We start from the raw sequence: 17248 nt of genomic DNA, 5'->3' as shown, positions 1-17248 counted from the left end.
CAATGCATACGCAAGTATACGTAGTCGACAAGTAATAAAATGATGAGAAAGTATCATTCCCATGAGGACTTACGATTAACTACCGTCTAAACTAGACTAGTTACGAGTTATTTGCTCAAATGAATTCCAAGAGATGATTGTGATTTTTATTATAACTAAAATTACTGTTGAAAACCAAAAATTGAGCAAAAGAACCAGAATGCAAGGAGAACACACGAACACTTTAGGAGCAAATTCAATGACACGTCTATCCTATTGAGTTTTTTCGGTTGGTTTAACTACTTGATCTATCAGATCTCGCGAGGTTCTTTCGGCGCCTTGCTCGCATATTCAATCCAATCTAATATTATATGTCCATAGAATTAGAATTAACTAGAATGCATGTATATTCCTGCGATAATAACCAAGTAAGGCAACTAGAATATGTATATCCTAATTGAGAATCTACTTAAACTAGAATATGTCATCAATATATAGATTCTAGCCAAACGTCACTACCCCATACTTAAACGTTACTCGCCCTCGAGTCAACTAATACATTATTCTATCTCTGAGCACCTTACGACTTAGCACATTCAAAGTATACTAAATCTATGACCATAGTTAATAATAACAACTAAGCTCTAGCATATGAATTCAACTCACACTTCCCATAAATGTATGCCAAAAATCAAAATATTAAACACATAGACTACATGCTCATAACCATCATAGCCTAAACAATTGACCAATGTCACAATGCACTCAAGTCTTGAACACTTAACCAAGCAGAGAAGTCTAATAATGTTACCTATCTATCATGAAACCATGTTTCCTCACAGAAAAATCAAAGAGAGTACATAGTTCAACAATTTAAGAACTCACACAATATGAAAGAAATCACTCACTCTCACAAAAAAGTCACATGCACGCAAACGGTACCATAGGCTTGCCCACTATGTAAATCCCTGCTGATGTAGGCCTGCTCGGTCTAAAATTATTTAAGACTTTATCATAGTTGTAATGTGGGCTAAAAGGTGGGTAGGATATATTTAGGAATAGTGACTAACCCTCCTAAGCACTTTAACCCATCACATACTTTAAGCGCAACTTTTTTCAACTCAACTTTAATTTCACAAACAAGATCACCCCCAAAAACGTTCCCTCCTTTAAGCACCGTTTTAACTCACACTCACTAGCAAGGGAAAGATTTAATTATCTCTTTCGCTATGTACTTTTTATTTTACAAATTTTTTTCTCTTCTTTTTTTCAACTTTTTCTTTTCTAATATTTCTCTTGTACTTTGTACTTCCCGCTAGTGGTGATACAAGTGCACCTTTTTTTCTTTTATTATTTACACTCAAAAGCTCCCCCAAATTCCTCCTTACTTATTTCTACAACTTACTTACAATTCAAGTGCTTTAAGAGGTAAAAGTATCAAAATACTTTCAATTGAGAACAAAACATGGCGTGGTCTTGTAATGTGGGTGCCAAACAAAAAGTGTACAAGCTAAAGAAGGGCTAACTAGGGACGATTTTATTTGTAATAAGCAAACTTCAACTCACATGTTAGGCAAGTTTTACACACAAATACAATGCAAGGACTATACAAAATCTCACTTCATACATGGCTCATAACTCACTAAGGTGTATCTCATTCTGACTCTCAAATTAAAGAAAGTATTTACTGAGCCAAAATATATTAAGCATAAAGCAAAAAGCGAGCACAAATCAAGAAAACGAGCCATATGCGTCACAAAACATGCTATCCAACTCATCAAAGCATCATAAACAATCTCAAAACATAGGAAGGTATCACACATGCCAAGGCCTAAATATGCTACTATCAAACAAGTCAAAAGGCACCTAGGAATAACATCATCCTTCCTCTTTTTTTTTTCTTAAGTCCTAATCTACTCTAAAAATAAAAAAAGGTTCACCCGGTTCAAGTTACATCCCATGAAAAAGAACCGAGGCACAAAGAAAATCACGGGAGGATTATTTCTACCTAAAGAAAAATAAAAGACATTATTTTTTGGATTTTTCTATTTTTTCTTATTTATTTTCTTGTATTTTTATTTAGACTTTAATCCCTCAAGAAATATTTTTAGGAGATCCATCGTTAGGACAAATCTAATTATTATTATTTTTTTAAATTTAAGCTACTAAAACTAAAATAGTACACATATATTTCTATCACTCTAAAAATAAAAATAAGAAGCTAAAAATCAAAATAAGAAATTAACATACTAAAATATTGCTACTACTACTACCAATCCGAAGGAAGTCTCCCACCCCACGCTTAAAAAGTACAATATCCCTAATGTACAATTCAAACAAAATTGTAAAAAAACTCATTGGTCAATCGTCGAGGTCATCTCCCTCGCCGAAGAAGGCTTTGCCTGCCTCCTCCTAATTATCTACGTTTTCTCCAAGATCCCCATCTTCATCATTAGCAGTTCAATCAACCAGTTCCTCCTCTTCATGTGCAAAATGCTCTTGGTATTGATATCATCATGGAAGGTACATCCTGACACTAAGCAGTCCCAACCAACCTCAGTCCCAACTAACCTATGGGCATGTGAGTTGAGTGGGAATCACTCATTCAACTGTATCCACTCTTTTGGGGTAACAGGCCTCCCTCCAATCTGTAACTGTAAATCAAACATCCCGTAGAAATGTGCCATGAAACTATCATCACGAGCCTAACGATCGTTAGTAGTCAAACAAGACCCATTATCCTCATCCTTGCCATAGATACCAGTGATATATGTGGCTCGTGGAGTAGTGGGAATGATCATGTCAAAGCCGGGCTCCTCATCTACCTCCTCGACCCTCAAGTACTGAGTCAGTACATTACCAAAGAAAAGCTTATCAACTCTATTACTCCTTTGAACCTCTGTCATCTGGTGGCAGTATCAGTAGCCCCACATAACCTGCTGCCCCCTCATCATAAAGTATACTAGGCAAACTCTGTCCCTACAAATGTTTGTATCATGATCATATGGTAGTAGCCTCGTGTTCACTAGCCTCAACACATTTTGGCAATCTTATTGAACTTCTTCTTCGGCAAGGTAATGCGGATGTGTCAAAAGGGTGCATACAAAACATCGGGTGCCCCCAAGTGGGTACATAATGCACTAGCAGAAATATTTATGAACCTCCCATGGGGAGCACCAAATGCTCTTCATCCTGAAGATTCCACCCCGCATAAAATTCTCTAATCAAGCTGAAATTTGCTTCCCAAGGTTCTTAAACACAAAGCCTAAGCCCAAGTCTTGTCAACTTGCCAGATTTGAGGATATCTTGACTGCAACTTACACTCCTCAACTACATAGTTAGGCTGGTAACTCTTTGGATGACACTTTGTATACCATGCTCTGCAGGCGAAGGTACACTCTTAATCACATACTCTCATTCACCCTTAGCTTAAGGTTGTGACATGAAAACAACCTCCACTACTTGCTTGCCTTTACTTTGGCTACTAGAGGCAACCTCATTAGTAGTATCTTTAGTTTGGACGGGGCTTTGGACTTAGCTTTGGTCGAAGGTTTAGAACTATGTGTTGGACACACCATGATCGATGTACTTACAATAAACATTAATAGTTAATTCATGGACCCAATAAGTATATCAAAAATTGGTTGGAATGACCCCATACTTAGGCATCATCACATTTTACTTCCAATGATTCAAGGTTACTCAGACTTTGCCTCTTTCAAGAAAGAATATTCGCATTCTCAAGTCAACTCTCACCCTAGCAAGCAAGCAATGTAGAAACAAACTTTGTCAATATACCCCGACTCTGTTGAGCCATCCTACACTTAATTTTCATGTCAATCATACTCACATAACAAATTTCTATCAATCCCAGAGATTCGGGCTCTAATTAGGACAAAAATAGCCTTTGAGGAATTTTATCGAACACTTTGCATGCGTTCTTTATATGTAAGATTCGAGTGTAAAACACTCTTTCAAGAATAATAATATCAATCCTATGGGTTATATAGGGTTAGGACAAGTTTTAGCACAAAGTACCATTAGAAGGCCACAAAAGCTTGCAAGCTATCCTCACTTCACCTCCGTAACTAATAGGGGGGGGAATAACATACCTTGAACTTGAGGACTGAAAGATGATAGGGAATGGGTAGTGGTGTATGTGTTAGTGTGGGTAAACGGGAAAGGGTTTGGGAGGTTTTGTGAAGTTTAGTGAGAAAGAGAGTTTTTGGGTATGGGGGGTGCTTTGTGCATCTGTTTTAGGTGAGTGAGGACAGAAGGGTTAGGGGGTTAAAAAAAATAAAAAAAAGACTTACCTGGTGCGATGCAGGGTGAGAGAAAGAGGGGAATAGTGTAGGGCACCCTTCGGCGTGATGGTCTCTGTGCCTTTAGCAGTGCGACACAGCTCTTTGGGGGGGGGGGGAATAGGCACGAAGTGACCCTAGGCGGGCCAAGCCTTGTGCATGAGCCTCCGATTCAAGAGAACATGGTGTGTTCTCCTTTTATTTTTCACTCTTTTGCGTGCTCTTTCCTTCCGTCTTGATCATCTATCACATCTTTCCCATCATATCGCTTCAATACCTAGCCAAATAAATGAAATCCATATAAAACTAAGTCATTAGTCCAACATGAAACCAAAAACAAAAATCAAAACTAGGCTAACTAATCTACAAATTGGGTTTCCTCCAAACAAGCTCCTTAGTTAATATTTTAGCATGATGAATACAATATCACCATGGGATGCCTGCCATGAATCACCTGATTTAATGGTGCGACACGACGCATAATACTCCTTCAAGCATCCACTAAGTCTATCAAAGTTCTTGGACGATGAATGCCACCACCCCAATAGTGTTTCACACTTTTACTATTTAACAAGAAGGTAGCACCATTCTCAGGTAACGAAGTTCCACATCTCCATGATTTTGTAGCCCCCTACTACTTTGAATGGACCCGACCATCTAGACTTAAGCTTTCAAGGGATGAGTATTACGACCCGACTGGTTATTTTGTATAATTGAGCCATGTTAACCTATTTTATATTTTATATATATATATATATATATATATATATATATATATATGTATGTATTTGATGTTAGATGAGTTGCAGGGATGATTGGTTTGGTTTTAGGAAGGTTTGATAGTGATTGGAACACTTAGTTCCATTTTTAGAAGCTTGAGTTGTAAGAGTTAACTAAGGTTGATTTTTAGTAGACGACCTCAGTGTGGTGATTTGATGGTTCCTATAGTTTTTATAGTGATTCTCGACCTAGGCATATGTTCAGATTTATATTTTAAGCTTCATAGAAGGTTTTGACTCTATTTGCTGGATGTTGGCAATTTATAGGCTTGGAGAGTTTATAGGTTTGACCGGGAGTTGACTTTGATATTATCAAGTCTTGATTGGTGTTTCATGACTTTGGATAGGTTTATTTAGTTGATTGGAATGTGTGTGCAAAATCTTTGTTGGAATTCAAAATGTCTAAGCGTGATTCAAATGTGTTTGCCGAAGTTGGAAAATTTGAAAGTTAAGAGATGGATTCTGATCATCGATTATTGGACTTGGTGTTACTTTTGGTGTTTTAAGAATTTGGGTAAATTTGGATAAGGTTTTAGGATTTGTTGGTATGGTTGGATGGGGTTAGGGAGGATCGGGTGCATTGCGAAAAGATTCCGGACCATTTTGGAATTTGTAGGATCAACTGGTTCTTGTGTGTCATACAATCGGTGCTTATAGTGCATGTGCGAGGTTGCGAAAGTGACTCATGGAGCACATCTCTGTGGTCGTAGAAGCGGGGATGTGGGGCACATCTGCAATGTTTGATGTGGCCTTAGATTGACTGCTTCTGCGAAAGATGTTACGCAGGTGCGAAGTCGCACCTACGAGGATTTGTGCGCACTTGCGGAGTGAGGCTGATCAAGAGGATTGCGCATCTGTGCTTGGTCGCACCTGAGGAGATGCATATGTGATAATGGTCTTTGTAAGTGAAACTCGCAGATGCAAGGTTTTTTGCACAGAAGCGGCCCCCAGAAGTGAACTTTGTGTCAACAGAAGCGAGATGTCTTGAAAACCTCTTATATTTCGAGGGTTTACTCACTTTTTGTTATTTTAAGTTTTGGAGTGCGGAACAAGGTAACGTTTGTAGATATTTTCATTACTACTTTGAGGGTAAGTATTTTCTACTTGGATTTGATTATGTATCTTGTTTCCCCATTGATTTGAACACTTAGAACAATAATTTTATTGAGAAAGATTAGGGTTTTAGTCATAGATTTTGGAAAGTGAATAACTGAAACTTGAACCCCGATTTGGAGTCAGATTTGGATGGAATTTCTATATTTGAACTCGTATTATAATGGGTAGTCAAAATTTGTTATTTTTGTCAGATTTAAATATCAAGAATGGGTTGACCTTTTTATTGACATTGTATAATTGATTAAAGAACAAGCCTTTATGCTCCATAATTGTTTTCTTTAGTATTATTTGGCACCATGGTGCATTATTTGACTAGATTTGAGCCGTACGAAGTCCAATTTATGAGGTAAGGCATTCTTGGAGTACTAATATTTCTCGTTTTGAGGTAAGTATCTTCGCTATCATTGGTTTGAGGGACTTGTCGCTTGAATTGATGACATTGCCTATGTGCTTGGGGTGACGTACATGCGAGGTGACAAGCATATGTGCGTGCACTGGGTTTATCTATATTCAAGGTAGTCTTTAGGCTATATTATACCTTGTTTTGGATACTGTGCTTCGTGCTATCATGCCTTATAAGTTTGTATAACTAAGTGAACTTCTTGAATCACGCTAGAAATCATGTGTAAGTTTGATTTCCTATTTAAACATGATACTCGTTGTCGTATGGCGTATTCGCCTAATCTGAGCTGTAGTTGTACACTTCTCACATGTATATATATTAGTATGCTATTTAATCAGTCCATGAGTATGTGGTTTGATATCCGTTGTTTGTATGCATGATTTCTTGTATATGTTTTATGTGAGACGGACTAGATTGACAGCATATGAGTAGTCCTACGGGTGGACATATTATAACACGTAAGTTATCCATGCAGTTGTTATGATTATAGCACGTGAGTTGTCCATGCAGCATATGGATAAGGATCCATCCCCCTAGGGTCATCCGCACATGTTTCTCTTTTGACGATGTACATGCGGATTATGGAAAACTGATAAGTGTTTGGTTTTTGCGTATCTTTTATATATACAAACACCTTGGATGTATACATGATTTTCATCGTATATCTTCTCTATATGCTAGCTCTAGAATGTATACATGCCTCTTTATGCATATCTTCTCTATATGCCATTTTGATTGAAGAATTGATTCACTATATATATCTTCTCTATATCTCAGCATGTGTAACTTGACTTGCCTATCTATGCATATCTTCTCTATATGTAATTGTTCATGATTTATTGATACTAGGTACATATCTTTTCTATATGCCGAGCTGTTAAACAATTATAAAATTTGTGCATGGCTTCTCTATGTGCACTGATTGAATATACTTGTATTTCATGCTTTTTGATACTACTGATTTGTACTTGCATATTTATGAGCTGTACATCTTTAATAAGTGAGTATATCTTGCCACTACCTCGCTGAGGTTAGTCATGATATTTACTGAGTACTTGAGGTCGGTTATACTCATATTATACTCTGCGCTTAATTATGAACATCCTAAAGCCGTACCCCGAGTGTTGATAGCAGAGTTGCTATTATTGCGGTTGAGACCCGAGGTGGAGCTACTTCCTGATCGCAACCCGTGGCGTCTCTTTCTATCTTTTATTACTGTTATTGTTTCAGACAGTATACTATATTAACATACTTGTATTCGTACATCAGAGCTCATGATTCAGTGTTACCAGTTATGGGGATTGTTATTTTGATTTAGTATTTATCAGTGACCGTTCGATTTTCAGACTCATTTATTTTGTATCTGTTTTTACTTTACACTATGTTTTATGATTGGCTGGCCTAGCAAGTGGGATTAGGCTCCATCACGGCTTGTGGTGGTTTTGGGTTGTGACAAAGAGCTTTAATATCGAATTAAACAAGATAATGACTTGACCTAGTTAAAACTCACGATGCATAATGTGCTTATCATGCCATCTCTTTGTATTTTCCTTATATAATTTTGCATTCTCATATGCATGTAACCGAAACTGATCAAGCTCATTAGTTGTAACATTCTCTTATCCCAGCTAGGTCCATATCAATGTTGAACTTTTTGATTGCCCCATATGCTTTGTGATCATGCTCGACTGACAAGTGACAAGCTTTTCCATAAACCAAAATACAAGGTGAGGTTCCAATTTGTGTCTTGTGCACAGTGCAATATTTCCATAATGCATCATCAAGCTTGGCAGCCCAATCCTTCCTACATGCACTCATCGTTTTCTCTAGAATCTGCTTCACTTCTCTATTTGAAACCTCTACTTAGCCACTAGTATATAGATGATAAGCCGTAGAGACCTTGTGTTTTACCCCATACGTGGACAATATAGTACCATCAACTTGTTACAAAAGTGAGTAACCCATCACTAATCAAGGTACGTAGAGTCCCAAATCGTGTGAAGTTGTGCTTTGTCACAATGTTCCCCACTACCTTAGCATCATTTGTTGGAAGAGTCACGGCCTCAACCAACTTGGACGCATAGTCAATCGCTACAAAAATATACATGTGACAATTTGAATAACGGAACGGTCCCATGAAGTCTATGCCCAACACATCAAAGATCTCAATCTCAAGTATGCCCTTCGGAGGAATCTCATGCCTCCTCGAAATTGCACCCGGTCTTTGACACCTATCACACTTTTTTAAAGAAAGCGTGTGCATCCTTGAACAATTTAGGCCAATAAAATCCTTACTACAACACTTTTGCAACCATCCTATCACCATCATGATGCCCATCGTATGGCGACGTATGGCAGTCATGTAGAATAGCTTCCATTTCTTCCTCACGTACACAATATCTCACCAACTGATCTGCACACTGTTTAAATAATTATGGCTCATCCCATAAATAAAATCTAACATTATGAATGAACTGTCTCCTACCATCCGGGGACCACTATGGTGGCCTCACTTACAATGAAGTTCATATAATTTGCATACCATGGGTTTGCTTTAGCAGTGATAGCCAACAATTTCTCATTGGGGAAGTTCTCATTGGTTTCACCTTATTCAGCTACATGTGTATGAGTTTCTAATCACGACAACTTATTGGCCACTTGATTTTCTTTCCCATTACGATCTTGAATTTCTTTATCAAATTCCTACAAAAGAAGAACCCAATGAATTAGTCTCGGCTTAACATCCATTTTCTCAAACAAATACATGACGGTAGCATGGTTAGTGTAGATGATGACTTTAGTTCCCACTACGTAGACTCTGAATTTGTCAAACGCCCATACTACTGCTAGCAACTTCTTCTCTGTGACTGAATAATTTATCTGAGTTAGATTTAGAGTTTTTGTAGCACCCCAATTGTAGTTTCACTTGCGTCACAGATAATCTCAAAAGGCTCTCCCTAGTCTAAGACTGTTACAATTGGTTCAGTCACCAATCGCTTCTATAGACTCAAATGCCTTCAAGCAAGCATCATATATTTGAACAATGTATCTTTTTCGAGCAACCTGTACTAGGGAGTGGAAATCTTAGATATATTCTTGATGAATTGACGATAAAACCTTCATGACCCAAGAAGCTTCAATCTTCTTTGAAAGATATTGGAGGTGGCAATCTTTTGATTGCCTCCACCTATGCCTTATCAACCTCCAAGAAATCTTTGAACACCTAGTGCCCAAGCAGTATTTTATGTTTGACTATAATTTTATATTTTCAGTACATTACTTACCTTATATTTGGTATTTTAGTGATATATTGTGCAACGTTTGAGCTTAATTATGTATTTTTATGTGTAGGGCCATTGAAACATGAAGAGAAATGAAAGTTGCACAAAATAATATTAAAAATGCAAGAAATGAGCATGAAAGGAGAATCGGTGCAAGGCTCGGAGGTGACTAGGTCCCAGAGCTCGTCCCACTTGGCCAGAGACGAGGTCCATCTTACCCTAGAATTTGCCTCACGTGGCGAGAGGCGAGGTCAAGATTGCCCCACATTTGGCCTTGCGAGGAAACAAGCGCGCCCCAGACCAGGCCCTAGCCAGGTCTCCCTGTACGAGAGGAAAATGTTTCTTTGTAGAGTTTGGACTTGGAGACTTTAGCCCTAACCTATAAGTTACCTCGAAACATGTCTAAGAAGGGGTTGGACGTTTTTTGAAGGCATGTGATTAGGAACGCAAACAGAGCACAAAATCATCTCTTCTATTCTTAATCTCGTATTTGTACTTCTTATGATTCAAAACAATAGTTTGAATGTTCATATGATCTTGAGTGGCTAAAACCCCTCTTGTTGTTCTTGAATATTGATGTTTGACGGTTGTTGATATTACTTGATTTAATTATATTGATTTGTTTATTCAATTTTATGCTTAATTATTTTACTGCATAGTTAAAGGTAGAATACTATCTACAAATCGTTAGTTGAACTCAAAAGTGGAAAGTAGAGATTGCATATATGACTGAATAGAGTAAGTTCTTGACTTTGGGCATTGAAGAATAGATTTACGATTAGGATAGACATATTCTAGTTGCCTTACTTGGTTATTATTACAGGAGATATGCATGCATTCTAATTAACACTGACTCTATAGACGTATAGTATTAGGTTGGCCTGAATAGGCGAGCGGGGCGTCAAAAGAACCTTGCGACCATAATAAACCCTGTTAATCAACAAATCAGATAGATTGAGTAGTTGAATCAACCAGAAAACTCAATAGGATAGACGTTAATTCCATAATCCCAAAATATTCCTATCTTATTGAATTTGCTCTAAAGTGTTCGTTTGCTCTAGTTGCATTCTTGTTCTCTTGCTTCCTTTTAAGTTGTCGTAGTAATTTTAGTTTAGTAATAATCACCACCGTCTTCCTCCAAACCACTTGAATGAATAACTCGTAACTAGTTTAGTTTAGACAATAGTTGATTATAAATCCCCGTGGGAACGATACTTTCTTATCACTTTATTACGTGTTGACCGCATATACTTGCTTGTGCATTGGCCCCAACTTGTTTTGGCGCCATCTCCAGGGATTTATAAATTAGCTATCTTTCGGAATTAAGATATTATCCGTTATTTATGCAAGCTTTAATTTTTTTCTTTGAACTTCTTCTTCTATAGATGTTCACATTGAATGCTAAAGAGAAGTAAGCTTGAACGACCTTTCTCATTACGATCTTGAACCTCAAAAACTCTTTCATAAGTTAAGGAGGGAGGACAAAGTGAGAGCTAGAACTGTAGAGTTGGGCATCATAGTCCAACCACAACCAATAGAGACAACAGAAAATAACGAGCGGTCGGTGATAGAGTCCACAGGGCCTAATCCTACAAACATGAATCGGGCTATCATAAAGCCTGACATAACTAGTCATTTTGAGCTTAAGTAGTACATGTATAGCTTATTCAGTCCACAGAGCAATTTGTGGGGTCTCTCTGAGATGATCCCCAAAAGTATATACAGAACTTTTTGGATATTACAGATACTTACAACTATCCGGATGCTTAAATGGATTATGTCAGACTGTCTTTGTTGCCTTTTTCTCTACTACGAGAAGCAAAATAATGGTTGCAAACGGATCCAACTAACTCAATTCGCACATGGGATGATCTAGCAAGAAAATTTTTGATCAAGTTCTTCCTCACGAAGAAGACTAAGTCACTAAGGAGCCAGATTCATAGGTTTCAACATTGAAATGGTAAGACTCTTTGGTAAGCTTGGGTAAGATATAAGAAGTTGCTCCAAGATAGTCCACATTACTGTTATACTGATGAGGTGTTGGTTCACACATTTGTTTATGGGTTGGATGAATCTTCTAAATCTAATCTCGACTTAGCCTGTGGAGGGAGTTGCATGTAGAAAACTTATAGTGAAATTCAGAATCTCTTGAACAACTTCACTGCGAATGATCATAATTTGCGAGGTGATGGAGAACCGATAAGAGTGATAAAATAGAGTGTAACAGGTGCACTTGAGCTCGATGAGATTTCAGCTAAGAGGGAAGATATGGCTAAATTTACAACTGAGGTGACTAAATTGGTGACGGGTTAGGCGCATCAGATGCAGCAGGTGAAACAGATGTCTACGTGTTGTGAGATATGTGGAGAAGGCTACATGAGTTACCATTTTTCACTAAATCCTGAATCCATTTATTATGTGGGTCAACAAATGCGGTTTACCTCCCGCTTCTATGGGCACGCACCTCCGGTTCCCACTCCGCAGGTACGATTACACCAGCAGTGGAAAACCTTCAGCAATTCTTCAACTTCGAACCTTGATCTGTTAACCTCCCGAAATCAACTCGAGGCCCCCGGGGCCTCAACCAAATATACCAACAAGTCTTATATCCCAATAAAAACTTAGGTGAATCCTGAAACCACCTCAAACAACATCAGAAACACGAATTACACACAGATTCTAGCCTAATGAACTTCAAAAATTTCAAATTTTACAAATTACGCCGAAACCTATCAAATCACGTCCGATTGGCCTCAAATTTTGCACATAAGTCACAAATGACCCCACGAACCTACTGCAACTTCCGGAATCAGATTCTGACCCCGATGTAAAAATATCCACTACTGGTCAAACTTTCCAAAATTCCAACTTTCGCTATTTCAAGCCTAATTCTGCTCCCTACCTTCAAATCACAATCCGGATACGCTCCTAAGTCCAGAATCACCCAACAGAGCTATCTGAACCATCAAAATTCCAATCCGAGGTGATTTACTCATAAGTCAACATCCGGTCGACTTTTTCTAACTTAAGCTTTCAATTAATAGACTAAGTGTCTCAATTCACTCTAAATTCTCTGCGGACCCTAACCAACTAACCCGATAAGTCATATAATAGGTATAAAGAACAAATGGAGCAGTAAATGGGGGAATGGGGCCACAACTCTCGAAATGACCGGCCGGGTCGGTACATCCTCCCCCTCTTAAACAAATGTTCATCCTCGAACGGGTCTAGAAACATACTTGGAGTCTCAAATAGGCATGGATATCTACTCCGCATCTCCTACTCGGTCTCCCAAGTAGCCTCCTCCAAGGGCTGACCTCTCCACTGCACCTTCACTGAAGCTATATCATTTGACCTCAACTTTCAAACCTGTTGACCCAGAATAGCCACCTGTTCCACATCATAAGTCAAATCACCATCCAACTAAACCGTGCTGAAATCCAAAACATGAGACGGGTTGCCAACATACTTTCAGAGCATAGAAATATGAAATACTAGATGCACACTCGACAAGCTAGGCGGCAAGGCAAGCTTGTAAGCCACCTCCCCAATCCTCTGAAGTACCTCAAAAGGCCCAATGAACCAAGGGCTCAACTTGCCCTTCTTCCCGAAACTTATAACACCCTTCATGGGTGAAACCTTAAGCAGAACCTTCTCCCAACCATGTAAGCAACATCATGGACCTTCCTGTCGGCATAACTCTTATGTCTGGACTGCGCCGTGCGAAGTCGCTCCTGTATCAATTTAACCTTGTCCAATACATCCTGAACTAAGTATGTACCCAAAAGCCTAGCCTCATCGGGCTCAAACAGCCCACCAGAGATCTACACCGCCTCCCATACAAAGCCTCATATGGGGCCATCTGGATGCTGCTCGACTGTTAACTGTTGTTGTAAGAAAACTTCATGAGTGGTAGAAACTGATCCCAAGAACCCCCAAAATCAATGACACAAATGCGTAGCATGTCCTACAATATCTAAATAGTGCGCTCGGACTGTCCGTCCGTCTGAAGGTGAAATGCTGTGCTCAACTCAACCTGGGTGCCCAACTCTCGCTGCACAGCTCTCCAAAACTACGATGTAAACTGCGTGCCTCTATCTGAAATGATGGAAACTGGTACACCGTGAAGGCGAACAATCTCTCGGATGTAAATATCAGCCAACCGCTTCGAAGAATAGGTAGTACCAACTAGAAAGAAGTGCGTGGACTTGGTCAGCCGATCCACAATCTCCCAAATAGCATCGAACTTCCTGAAGTCCATGGGAGTCTAACTACAAAATCCATGGTGATCTGCTCCCACTTCCACTCTAGAATCTCTAACCTCTAAAGCAATCCACTTGGTCTCTAATGCTCATACTTCACCTGCTGACAGTTAAGGCACCGAGCTACAAACTCCACTACACCCTTCTTCATTCTCCTCCACTAATAGTGCTGCCTCAAGTCCTAATACATCTTCGTGGCACCTGGATGAATGGAATATCGAGAATTGTGGGCCTCCTCAAGAATCAACTCACGTAGCCCATCCACATTGGGCACATAAATTTGATCCTGTATCCTCAATACTACATCATCCCCAATAGTCACATCTCTAGCATCACCGTGCTGAACCTTGTCCCTAAGGACAAGCAAATAGGGATCATCATACTGGCGCTCTCTAATGCGATCATATAAGGAAGATCGAGAAACCACACAAGCTAGAACCTGACTAGGTTCCGAAATATCCAATCTCATGAATTGGTTGGCCAAGGCCTGAACATCAACTACAAGAGGTATCTCCCTAACGGGAATGAATGCAAGACTACCCATACTCACCGCCTTTCTACTCAAGGCATCGACCACCACATTGGCCTTCCCGGGATGATATAGAATGGTGATGTCATATTCCTTTAGCAGCTCCAACCATCTCAGCTGCCTCAGATTGAGATCCTTCTGTTTATACAAGTGCTGGAGGCTCCGATGATCCATAAAAACCTCACAAGACACACCATAGAGGTAATGCCTCCAAATCTATAATGCATGAACAATGGCAACCAACTCCAAATCATGAACATAGTAGTTCTTCTCATGGGGCTTCAATTGGCGCGAAGCATAAGCAATCACTCTACCATCCTGCATCAACACACACCCAATGCTGATCCGAGAAGCATCACAATACACTGTATAAGCGCCTGAAGTTGAAGGAAAAACTAGAACTAGAGCTGTGGTTAAGGAAGTCTTAAGCTTCTGAAAGTTCTCCTCACACTCATCCGACCACCTGAAAGGAACACCCTTTTGGGTCAATTTGGTCAAGGGAAATGCAATAGACAAGAAACCCTCCACAAAGCGATGATAATAACCGGCCAAGCTGAGAAAGCTCCGAATCTGCGTAGCTGAGGATGGCCGGGGCCAACTCTGAACCGCCTCTATCTTCTTCGGATCCACATGAATACCCTAACGGGACACCACATGCCTCAAGAATGCCACTGAACTGAGCCAAAACTCACACTTGGAGAACTTGGCATAAATCTTCTCCTCTCTCAACCGTTGCAACACAATCCTCAAATGCTAGGCATGCTCCTCCTGGCTATGAGAGTACACCAGGATGTCATCAATGAACACTATGACAAATGAGTCAAGATAAGGCTGAAACACATTGTTCATCAGATGCATGAACGATGTTGGGGCATTAGTCAGCCCAAAAGACTACACAAGAAACTCATAATGATCATAACGGGTCCTGATTGCTGTCTTTAGAATATCCGAGTCCCGAATCTTCAACTGGTGATACCCAAACCTCAAATTAATCCTGTAGAACACCCTCGCTCCCTGAAGATGGTCAAATAGATCATCAATATGCGGCAAAGGATACTTGTTCTTGATTGTAACTTTGTTCAACTTCCTATAATCAATGCAAATCCTCATAGTACCATCCTTCATCTTCATAAATAACACCGGTGCGCCCCAAGGTGACATACTATGCCTGATAAACCCCTTATCAAGGAGTTCCTGAAGCTTCTCCTTCAATTCCTTCAACTCAGCTGGTTCCATGCGATATGGTGGAAAAGAAATGGGCTGAGTGCCCAGCACCAAGTCAATACCAAAGTCAATATCCCTGTCGGGCGGCATGCCCGACAAGTCTGCAGGAAACACATCAGGAAATTCCCGCACCACCGGAACAAAGTCAATAGTAGGAGCATCAGCACTAACATCCCTCACAAAGGCCAAATAATATAGACAACCCTTCCCAACCATCCGCCGGGACTTCAAATACGAAATCACTCTACTGAGAACATAGTCTAGAAAACCTCTCCACTCAGTTCTCAACAATCCCGGCATTGCCAATGTCACAATCTTAGCGTGACAATCTAGAACAGCATGACATGGAGACAACCAATCCATACCTAAGATCACGTCAAAATCAACCATGCTAAGCAATAAGAGATCAACTCTAGTATCTAGACTCCCAGTGGTCACTACACACGACCGATATACACGGTCCACAATGATAGTATCACCCACCAGCATAGAGACATGAACAGATAAAACTAAGGACTCACGGGGCATATCCAAATGATGAGCGAAATACGATGATACATAGGAATGAGTGGAACCAGGGTTAAATAGTACAGAGACCTCCTTGTGGTAAACTGAGACAATACCTGTGATCACTGTGTCTGAAGCAACATCATCTGGTCTGGAAGGAATAGCATAGAATTGGGCCTAACCGCCACCTGATCGGCCTCCCCCTCTAGGGCGACCCCTAACTGACTGAGCTCCACCCTGAGGTGGCTGAGCGGGTGGTAAAGTAACAGGAGCTGAAGTCGTAGGTTAACTCCTCTACTGAGCTGGACCTCCCGTAAGGCAGGGACAATACCTCTTGATGTGACCCATATATCCACACTCAAAACAACCCCTCCCTGTGAATGGCAGTGGGGACTGGAGGAAGCCCTGAGCACTAGAATACCCGCTAGAAGAACCCGGTGCCGATGAGCCCGGAACTGAAGGTGCATGGGACGATCTCTGAGCTGGTAGGGAATTGAGAGATGACTGGACCTGATGATAACTATATGAACCATGGCTAAATAATGCACCACGGTGAACTGGACGACCCGTCTGAGTGTGCCTGTAAGGACGACCCCTGTCGCGGTAAAACTGACCCCCTGAAGGAACACCGCTTAAATCACCTGGTCTACGAGACCTCTTGGCCTCCCTCTGTCCACGCTCCTGGCTAAGGACCATCTCTATCTGCCGAGCAATGTCGACTACCTCATCAAAAGTAGCACCAGATAACCTCTCTCTAGTTATAAGAAATCGTAATTGATATGTGAGGCCATCAATGAACCTCCTAATCCTCTCCCTATCAGTATGAACTAGCCAAATTGCGTGATGATCCAACTCAGAAAACCTCAT

The 17248-nt window shown here is 40.1% G+C and overlaps 1 protein-coding gene across 1 annotated transcript; it reads right to left on the bottom strand.

Moving 5' to 3' along the window:
- Positions 1–4485: 4485 nt before the first annotated feature.
- LOC138907849 (uncharacterized) lies at positions 4486–17248 on the bottom strand. Its single transcript, XM_070198469.1, has 3 exons — positions 16713–17248; positions 15926–16532; positions 4486–4557 (listed from the first exon to the last, which is right to left on the bottom strand). Exons 1-3 carry the CDS (start codon positions 17246–17248, stop codon positions 4486–4488), a joined length of 1215 nt encoding a protein of 404 aa, XP_070054570.1.

This window comes from Nicotiana tomentosiformis, chromosome 3 (genome assembly GCF_000390325.3).
Source record: "Nicotiana tomentosiformis chromosome 3, ASM39032v3, whole genome shotgun sequence".
Taxonomy (NCBI): domain Eukaryota; kingdom Viridiplantae; phylum Streptophyta; class Magnoliopsida; order Solanales; family Solanaceae; genus Nicotiana; species Nicotiana tomentosiformis.
Note: the sequence above shows the minus strand (reverse complement) of the source record. Positions and strands in the feature narration are given on the sequence as shown.